General features: G+C 41.5%; 1 protein-coding gene across 1 annotated transcript in view; it reads right to left on the minus strand.

Moving 5' to 3' along the window:
- Positions 1–11,021, minus strand: part of PCNXL2 (pecanex-like 2 (Drosophila)) — a 345,612-nt gene that overhangs the window by 245,856 nt on the left and 88,735 nt on the right. Inside the window, exons 11-12 of the mRNA XM_011997321.1 lie at positions 4,980–5,133; positions 4,848–4,880 (exon numbers count right to left, since the gene is read on the minus strand). Of these exons, the coding sequence (XP_011852711.1) occupies positions 4,848–4,880; positions 4,980–5,133 (187 nt within the window). The remainder of the gene's footprint in view (positions 1–4,847; positions 4,881–4,979; positions 5,134–11,021) is intronic.

The raw sequence follows: 11,021 nt of genomic DNA on the forward strand, positions 1-11,021 counted from the left end.
TCCATAATCCCATTCTTATCATGAGATAAACATCAGAAAAATCCCAACTGAGAAACATGTATAAACTACCTGACGAGTCCTCAAAACTGTCAAGATCATCAAAAGCTATTAGTATATTGCCAGTCTATGTTCCTCGGATTTCTTCCAGTATCCACTTCACCCTATATATATTTTTAAGTTGCCCAGAAACTGTTTCCTTTTAGAATCAGACTAATTTTTTTTCAGGCTTAAGGAAAATCTGAGAAATTATCACAGCCAAAAGGAGCCTACAGAGACATGGTAGCTATTATAATGTAATTTGGTGCCCTGGATGGGAACCTCAAGCAGAAAAAGGATACTAGGTAAAAACCAAGGAAATCTGAATAAAATGTGGACTTTAATAATAATGTATCAATATTGGTCCATTAATTGCAACAAATGTATAATGTTGTGACTAATGCACGAAGTTAATACAGTGAAACTGGGAACGGGGTATACAGACGTTCTCAGTACCACTTTCCCAATTTTTCTGTAGATTTAAAACTATTCTAAAATAAAAGGTTTACTTACAAAAAAATAATTCCTAATACTTTCTATATAACCTGAAGTAGATACCAAATGTCTTCACTGAATAGTAGCAACAGTTAATTGAATAGAATGCATAACAAGCTGTAGCCCTCACTCTTTGCAGTTTGTACTGTAAGGAATCAAGACACATATGTAAAGAGGAAGGAAACATTTACAGAGGACTTAGTATACTTAGTATACTCTAGTATACGCTAAAGCCTGTACTGGGCATACTACATACATTGCCCAGTGCGCTCTTCTTCTTCTTTTTTTTTTTTTTGAGACATAGTCTCACTCTGTCACCCAGGCTGGAGTGTAGTGATGTGATCTCGGCTCACTGCAACCTCTGCTACCCAGGTTCAAGCGATTCTTCTGCCTCAGCCTCCTGAGTAGCTGGGATTACAGGCACCTGCCACTGCGCCCGGCTAATTTTTGTACTTTCAGTAGAGACGGGGTTTCACCATCTGGGCAAGCCTGGTCTTGAACTCCTGACCCTGTGATCCACCCACCTCAGCCTCCCAAAGTGCTGGGATTACAGGCGTGAGCCACTGTGCCCAGCCGCCCAGTGCATTCTTTATTAAATCCAACTGATGTTATTCTGATTATCCATATTTTGCACAAACATAAAAATACTGCTAACAATTGCTAAGTGCTTCAGGGCCAGATACTGTGCTAAACACTCAGGGATGCTACATTGTTTCCTTCTCTTGCAATCCTGTTTTATTATTTATTCCTCTTTTGCAGATGAAAAGCCTATGATTGAGAGAAGTAAGTTTCCCAGGCTCTCACAGCTTACACATGGTAAGGCTGGATTCAAATACGAACCCTGTATGCTTTTGGTTACTCCAATATTTCTCAACGTGTGATCTGTGTTTGCCTCCACCATAATGACCTGGGAGTGTGTAAAAATGCAGATTACCGGGTGCTGTCCCAGCCAGTAGAGGGGAGGCGGGAAATGGAGCTCTGCCTCTGCCTTGCCCAGGTGATCCCAGGCACACAGCTCTAGTTTTTCACTGCCTCTTGGATATTCTACTAAACTTTGCTTTCTGGGTTATTATTAGTGGTTACTGTCAGTTAGTCCTATATGGACACCTGTGTAAGCAAATTAATATCTTCATTCCCCATTAACATATTGCCATCTCTGATCCTCAAATTGCAAAGTTTCAGTTAGACAGTATCCAACTCCTAATCTTTCTAAGCTCTCCCAGACCTATTTTCTTTTAGAATCAAACTGATTTCTTTTGACCCCAGGGGCTACTGTATCATACCTGTTGTCATGCCATTATTATTAATTCTGCATTTAAAACTGAAATACACAGTGTTATGCAAAAATTTTATTTTCATTTCACTATCTTCTGATTTTAACAACTTGCTCAAAATATGCCACCTGTGCTCTTAGAAGCAAGCAAAAAAGAAAGGTCTGTCAATCACTCTAAGAGCAAAAATTGGCTGAATTTATTAATAGCTACCCTCCACACATGTGCAAAGTAGTGCAGTCTCAAAAGCAGTTTGGTTCCTTTCACAGCCCATTATGAATAAAAATTAGCAGCAAGCTTGAGAACCGTCTCTGTGTCCCAAACCTGGGTTCCCGCTCCTGACCATCTCCTTTCTAAAGCTTTCTATCTACGAATGGGAGATAATAAATCTGTCTTCTAAATACCCACATGGTTCAGTCAGATTGCAATAGGAAATATTTTATAGCTACCATATTTTGTTTCTTCATTAGAAGTACTGGAGAAATGTCAACCCAAATCAGAGACTAATCTACTTAGAAATCGGTGTCAGCAAATTAATTACTGCAATAAACATAGTTAAATGTCTGACTATGTCTTACAAAAGCGATTTCTTACTGTCTCACTATATGACATGCTTGCTCAGATAAAGGAATAGCAGCTTGATTGAGTCCTCTAGGAACTAAATAATATAACTCCAACCTAGAGCAGTGGCATAGGGGCCATAGTAACAGACATTACAAATCCACAAGGATTACGCAGCTGTACTTGCCATCCACCTTTACTGGCATGTCCTGCATTATTTCTGAAAGGATATGCAGGAAAGGAATGTTTAACAGCGTAGAACACCCCCCCCCAGAGTCATGCAGAAAGACAGCGACACTGAAGTGCAGTTAGGAGTGAGGAGAGTTGACTAAGGCAGGAGAAAGGTGATGTGGCATCTAGGGTGGGCTTGAACAAAAAAGCTTCAAAGCTGTACATCTCTCTCACACCACCTAACCCAGATTTCTGATGATAATCACAACAATACATCTCAATACCCTAATTATGCTGCTTCTACTTATCTTGACATTCAGACTCTAGGATAAAAGAAGATGTATTACATGTAAGCCAATTATGGGGAACAGAGGAATTTAACAAGATAGCAATGCATGCCATGTGATCGTCCAATTATAAGCTTTTCGTAATTACTGTGAGCTAAACAGGAGCTATCACAGATTGAAAAACGGGTCCTAAATCCTGGATATAATTTTTTTAAAAGCACAACAGTGGGAAAATCAAGCTTTCTTTCATAGGGAGGGTTGAAACAAAGGAGACAGTTGCTTAGCGAGCTGGGGAGTCTACCTGGCAGTGAACTCGGTACAGACGCACGTGGCCTAGATGCCTGCAAGGGGCACTGCCTGTCCCATAGCACCCACCCTGTAGGCCACTGTGGATGAGCAAAGGGGCAGCAGGCTCAGAGGAAAGCACATGTGTGTGTTTCAGAGTTCACAAAATAATGCCAGGGCACCAATAGATCAGCATAGGTGAGCTCAGAGTCTTTGTTACAAATTAGCTCCAAGTTACAGAGATGAAAAGTTAACAATATATGTGAAAATGTGGAATAAAGAGATTAGCTTCATGTAAAAAGAATGAATGATTCAGGAAAATGCAAGTTAAAACCACAATGAGCTATCACCTCATGCCTGTTATGATGGCTTTAATCAAAAAGACAAAAGATAACAAGTGTTGGCAAGGATTTGGAGAAAAGGAAACCCTTCTATACTGCTAGTGAATATGGAAATCGGTACAGCCATTATGGAAAACAGTATGATTTCTCAAAAAAAATAATAAAAATAGAATTTTTAATTACATTTTTGAATATGATCCAGCAACCCCACTTCTGAAGATATATTCAAAGGAAATAAAATCAATATGTCCAAGCGACATCTGCATCACCATGTTCACCGCAACACTCTTCACAACAGCCAAGACATGATATCAACCCTAAATGTCCATCAACAGATGAATGGATAAAGAAGATGTGGTATACACATATAATAGGAATATCATTCAGCCTAAAAAAAAGAAGACCATCCTGTCATTTGCAACAACACTGATGAATCTAGAGGATATTATTAGGTTAAGTGAATTAAGTCAGGTACAGAAAGGAATATACTGCAGGATGTCACTTACATGTGGCATCTAAAAAAGTTGAACCCAAAGAAAAAGAGAATAGAATGGTGGTTACCAGGAGGCAGTGGGATGGGGAATGAGGAAGGATTGGCTAAAGGGTACAAAGTTTCAGCTGGACAGGAAGAAGGAGTTCTGAAGATCTTCTGTATAGTATGGTGACCACAGTTAATAATAATACGCTGTTATACTCAAAAATTGCTAAGAGAGTAGATTTTAAATGTTCTCACCAGGAAAAAATAACTATATGTGGTTATAGATATGTCAAACAGCTTGATTTAATAATTCTACAATGTATACATACACCAAAACATCACCCTGTACCCCATAAGTATATACAATAAATTTTAAAAATAAGAATAATGATTCATGCCCATATAATTATATCACTACAAAGAGCTAACATTTATGGAGCAATCTCTCTGTGTCAGGCACTGTTATAGCACATACATGGATTACTTAATCCATGTAGGCATTTCCATTAGACTTATTTACACATAGGGAACATGAGGCATGAAGAGGCCCAGTAGGTTGTTCAATGTCAAGCATTCAAGTGGAGGAATCAGGACACAAAGACAGGCAGTCTGATGGCAACGTCTGTGGGATCTTCCCCCCAGATGGCTCAGTCTCTGCTGACTTGAATCCAGTGGAATAGGAAAAACTCTGCACGCACTCTTCACCCCCTGCCCCACACCTTCGCCCGTACCACCCCCACCATGCTCTCAGGTCTAGCCGGAAGCTGGCCACCATGCACTTATATATATATTTGATATTTCCATTTTATATTCAATATAGAGAGCTAGGTACAGACTTGGCCCTTTGACTAGATTTTGGCTTTTTCCTTGTCTTCAACACAGACAGACAAGAAAAACTACTTGCCTGTATTTGGAAACTTACGTGTATTGGTGAGGCGGGGTCAGGCTGAACACTCTAAAACACAAATCAGAAGTGTCTGTGTCATCATCTCATGATTTCAAGGCTACATTAGTGACAGCACACGCTACTGGTAAGAATTAGATGTGGTCTTGCCTTTAGCAGGGAGTACTGGCAGCTGGCCATGACGAGGCAGAAGAGGAGCACCCACATATCTTTGCAAAAGCCTTGGCTCAAGGTCAGAAATCCAAGGAGGGAAACCAGGACAATGAGTAAAATCGCCAGTACATTCTCCTTGATGTCTTCAGTTCTGTGCAAAATATATACATAAAAGCAAAAAAAAAAAAAAAGTAAGTTTTGCCTTTTTAAAAAATTTTATTTTATGATTTTTTGAGACAGAATCTCACTCTATCCACCAGGCTGGAGTGCAGTGGTGTGAGCTTGGCTCACTGCAAGCTCCGCCTCCCAAGTTCAAGCGATTGTCCTGCCTCAGTCTCGGGAGTAGCTGGGACTACAGGCACACACCAACACATCCGGCTAATTTTTTGTATTTTTTTTAATAGAGACAGGGTTTCACCATGTTAGCCAGGATGGTCTCGATCGCCTGACCTCGTGATCTGCCTGCCTTGGCCTCCCAAAGTGCTGGGATTACAGGTGTGAGCCACCATGCCCAGCCAGTTTTGCCATTTTCAAACAGAATGCCTTCATGTTTCCAAAAAAATGAACCATGACAACATAGTAGTTACCTTAAGCAAGACTTTATTCCCCTATGAGATTTTAAGGTATCTTTCTTTACTTATTCCTCATGCTATATAAACAAAATCCAACTTAACACCAGATTTTTGTTATTGAAGGGAATAAAATCTCATCCCATTGGACCTCCTTGGCCACTAAACTGGGTTTACTGGCAAAATGTAGTTCATGATTCCATCCATGACCATGAAATGTGTTTCAGATAAAGAGCTTCACTGGTTCCTTTCAATGGAAGGGGGTGTAAGGGGGATGCATTCACACCTGGCCTAAGCAGACAATCATTTCCAGATAAAACTTTTAGTGTCCGAGTTTACTGTCAAATTTCAGGAGCCAGGAGAGCTCCAGCAGGAGAGTTAAGGGTGAACTGCAACTTCCTCACAGTGCAGAGCACCAGCCCTGGGGTGTGTTGGGTCCACAATGTCTCGCTGGGTGACTCTTGTATGGACTCTGCATACAAGGGGTAGGGTCGAGAGGTGGGGTCATCCAGAGGTGCAGCGTTATCAGGTGGGTATGCAAAGGACAACATAAGGCTGTTTTAGAATAGAGACAGGAAGGGGCTACAGGGCTGGATCAGGTAGCCTAGGTAGAATAGGAAGAAAACTGAAGACGGCGAGGGCTGCAAGGTAAGAGACATATGGTGGGGCAAATTGCTGGAGAGGACTGAGGAACATTTGAGGAAGTCAGAGAGAGATACGAAGGATGAGCAGAGACAGGATTATAATGTCAGAGGTGGAAGACTTCTGTGAGAGGATAAGATGCAGGGTGAGGCCATGGAAGGGAGTGGCAGAAATGGAGTCACAGGGGATGGCATGGACCACAGGGTCAGGGAACAAGGGGCCTGGGTGTTTGGGTCGGTCATTCACAAGGATTCTGAGTATACATCTCACCTTTCCAGTTTTTGCTCATATATCTGTTTTTCTACCCCACTAAGCTGATATCTTTTTTAGACAGGAATAATTGACTACTTTGTGCCTAGCAGGTAGGCAATTGTGAACATTTAAAAAAAATTAATAGGCTATATTTTTGAGAGACATTTGTGATTCACAGCACAACTGAGGGGAAACTATGGAGTTCCCACATAGCCCCTCCCCACAGACACATACACACAGCCTCCCCCACCATCAGCCTCAACTGATGAACCAACACTAACACGTCATTATCCATCAGTATCACCCAAAGGCCATAGTTTACATTTGAGTTCACTCTTGGTGTTATACATTGGGTTTTGGCAAATGTATAATGGCATGTCTCCACCAAATGGGAACTCTAGTGAAAGTTCCACTGCCCTAAAAATCTTCTGTGCCCCACCTATTCATCGCTCCCCCACCCTAAGCCCTGGCAACAATTGATCTTTTTATTGTCTCCATAGTTCTGCCTTTTCCAGAGGGCCATATAGTTGGAACCATATGGTATGTAGCCTTTGCATATTGGCTCCTTTCTTTAAGTACTATGCATGTAGTGCTCCTCCATGGCTCTGTGGCTTAGTGCCTCACTTATTTTTATCTCTTATAGTATCTCGCTGTATGAAGATACCACAGTTTGTTTATCCATTTGCCTTTTGACAGATATCTTGATTGCTTCTGAGTTTTGGTAATTATAAATAAGGTTGTCATAAACATTCATGTGCAGTGTTTTGCATGGACGTAAGTTTTCAACCCATTTGGGTAAACACCAAGGAGCATGATTGTTAGAACGTGTGGTAACAATATGTTTAGTTTTATAAGAAACTGCCAAATTGTCTTCTAAAGTAGCTGTACCATTTTGCATTCCCACCAGCAAAGAATGAGAGTTCCTGTTGCTCCACATCTTCACCAGCATTTGGTGTTGTCAGTGTTTTGGATTTTGGCCATTCTAACAGCTATGTCTGGTATCTCACTGTTGCTTTAATTTGCAATTCCCTAAGGACTATTGATGTTGAGGGTCTTTTCATATGCTTGTTTGTCATCTGCATATCTTCTTTGTTGGGGTGTTTATTTGGGACTTAAGCCCATTTTCAGGTTGTTCTTTTTTCTTACTCTTGAGTTTTAACTGTTCTTTGTATACCGGATAACAATCCTTTGTCTTTTAAAATATTTTCTTCCATTCTGTGGAACATTTTTTAACGAATGAAAAAATGAGTGAAAAAGAACCCATATCTAACACTGACACTTGATGCTTCAATAGCTAACAAAAATGTGAGAAACAGTAAAGAGAAAACTTTTGAAGAAATGAACAAATGCATGAATCATTTGATAGGGACTTTTCATATATAATTTCAGACAGATAGCTATAGAGATGATTGATTGATAGATATGTATACAGATTTCACAGATTCAAAGAAATAGAAAAATAAATAACTATAGTAAAATAAGTCTGGAGCTGAGGCTGCCAAGAGGCATAGCCTTGGGCCTCCTACACAAGGAAGGACAGGAAACTGAGGACAACAGCCAGGAGAAGGAAAACAACGGGTGATTTGGTTGACTGAATTGTAGCTGATATATTACAGAATAATAGAAGTAGGGTAGAAAGATAACATACGAATATATAGAAAGGCTGAGTATTCAGATAACCATGAGGCTCAAGCTGAATTTTTTTTTTTTTTTTTTTGAGACGGAGTCTCGCTCTGCCGCCCAGGCTGGAGTGCAGTGGCCGGATCTCAGCTCACTGCAAGCTCCGCCTCCCGGGTTCACACCATTCTCTTGCCTCAGCCACCCGAGTAGCTGGGACTACAGGCGCCCACCACCTCGCCTGGCTAGTTTTTTGTATTTTTAGTAGAGACGGGGTTTCACCGTGCTAGCCAGGATGGTCTCGAGCTCCTGACCTCGTGATCCGCCCGTCTCGGCCTCCCAAAGTGCTGGGGTTACAGGCTTGAGTCACCGCGCCCGGCCTGAATTTTTTTTTTTAAATCTGGGGAAACCAAAATATATTTGGCAAAAAGGAAATTGTGGGTGTCTTTTATTTTCCACTATGCACTTTTAATAGTGCTCAATATATTTGGTGTGTTCAGGTCCGTAAAATTCATGATGCTCATAACATTTTGCTGGATACCTAAAAATATCCAAAGGTCTTGGAAATAAAATTTCAAAGAAAAACAAACAAACAAACAAACTTTTTTCTCTTTGGGGAGGGGAAAGAATAAGGTTCCTAAAAGGTATTTTTCCTCCAAATTCTTCTCTGCCAGGATTCAATTCCTCTGCCCCCAGGCTCCCACTCCTCCCTTCCTCAGTTTCTTGTTTATCTATCTTTAAATATTGGGTTAAAAAATTTACTTGCCAGACAAAGAGTGACATGACTAAGGCTGTACTTTTGAAAGATTTATCATGCAGAGGTGTACAAGGTGCACTGGATGGGGAAGAGACCAGAGCAAGGATAAACAAAACTCCCAGGAGAGGTAATAAGGGCCTGGGAAATTCACATGGCTGGGGAATAGGAAGGGTCCCCTGACTCAGGGACACAATTCAGAGTGAGGCTGAGAGAACTCCAAATGGATTACGGACAATGATGGACTGATTGAAAGAATAAAGATTACTCCAAGATTTCAATCTGAGAAGAAAAGGATCATGGCAGAATCCATGGCAGAAATTAGGAATGGGAGCCGATTTGCAAAGGAAAATTGGTTTCTTCCTTTACGCAGCAGAAGTGCTCCGTACTGCTCTAGCTGCTTTGACATCAGTGAACAAAAGGGATGGGAGCTTCCTTTCTCATGAGTGGTGCCATAAGTAAGTATGAATAAAAAAAGTTCAGTAAAATATACAATATGTAAACACAGATGCAACAGAAAAAAGAATAGAACAAGGCAAGAGAAAAGGTGAGGGAGTTGGCACTGCAAATGTCTGGGAGACAAATGCTCCAGGCTGCAGGAAGTGCCAGTACAAAGGTTTTAAGCTGGAGGACTGCCTGGCATGCTTGAAAGACAAAAGGAAGGCCAGTATGGATGCAGAAAAGCCCACAGGGATAGTGGGAGATCAGGCCAGAAAGCAAATTAGTGGCTACAGCATGGGGGACTTATGGGCATTGTGAGCACTTTGATTTTCATTCTGAGTGAAATGGGGAGCAGTTGCTGGGCAGTCAGCAAAGCAGTGACGTTGAAAAGCCTTATTGTGTTGTGTTAAGAATACTGTACAGGGGCTGAGCATGACGGGCACCTGTGATCCCAGTTACTTGGGAGGCTGGGGCAGGAGGATCGCTTGAGCCCAGGATTTTATGACCAGCCTAGGCAACAGTCTAGGTAAATGAGTCAGTAATGTGAGAAGTTAAAAAAAAAAAAAGCTATACAAAGAGAATGAATGGTTATAAGCAGGGAAGATGCTATTGCAGTAACCAGATGAGAGATGAAATGGCTCAGACCAGGTGGTCATATTAACACTGAAAAGATGTAATAGATACACTTGGAAGGAACAATGAAAGTAACTTCCTATAGGAGACTGAGTGTAGGTGTGAAAGGAAAGAAGACTCAAGGACAACTCCAAGATATTTAAGCAGAGAAACCAGAAGGATGGAGTTGTCATCACCTGAGATGGGGAAGACCACAAGTGGAGCAGGCTTGGGTGAGGGTGAGATGAAGAGCTCAGTCTTGGATGTGAGATGTCATCCTGATATCATGAGATGTCAATTTGGTAGTTAGATAAACAAGTCTGGAATTCAGGAGATGAGTCCAAGTTGGTGATACAAATCTGAGTGTTGTTGGCATATTAAAAGCCATGAGACTGAATGCCATCACCAAAGAAAAGAGGGCAGATAGAGAAAGAATGAAGACTAAGAGCTTTGCAGCCACTGGGGAATTCACCATTATAGGGTCAGGAGGCAGAAAAACCTGTAAATCTTCCCTTCCTACGTAGCAGCGACCAGCAAGGCAGAAGGAAAACCAAGAGAATGCTGAGTCCTGGAAACCAAGAGAACCTCTACCAGGCAGGAGGAGAAATTAACTCTGTCAAATACTCCAAATGAGTCTAGTAATGTGAGAAGTAAAAGATGGAGTCAATGGTGACCCTGACAAGGGCAGGTTCAATGGAGTTTTGGGGTTGGGGGAGCCTGAACGGGACAGGATTATTAGAGAATGAAAGAAGAGCACGTGGAAACAAACACAGGCAACCCTTCAAGGAGTTCTGCTGCAAAGAGGAGCACAGAAACAGGACAGTGGCTGGTAAGAAAGTGGGGTAAGACAGGATTTTTTAAAAAATACTTTAAGTTCTGGGGTACGTGTGCAGAACGTGCAGGTGTTTTACATAGGTATACATACGCCATGGTGGTTTGCTGCACCCATCAACCTGTCATCTAGGTTTTAAGCCCTGCATGCATTAGCTATTTGTCCTAACGCTCTCCCTCCCCTTGTCCCCCACCCTCTGACAGGCCCTGGTGTGTGATGTTTACCTCCCTGTGTCCGTGTGTTCTCATTGTTCAACTCCCACTTATGAGTGAGAACATGCAGTGTTTGGTTTTCTGTTCCTGTATTAGTTTGCTGAGAAT

Source organism: Mandrillus leucophaeus, unplaced genomic scaffold, assembly GCF_000951045.1.
Source record: "Mandrillus leucophaeus isolate KB7577 unplaced genomic scaffold, Mleu.le_1.0 Scaffold537, whole genome shotgun sequence".
Classification (NCBI taxonomy): Eukaryota; Metazoa; Chordata; class Mammalia; order Primates; family Cercopithecidae; genus Mandrillus; species Mandrillus leucophaeus.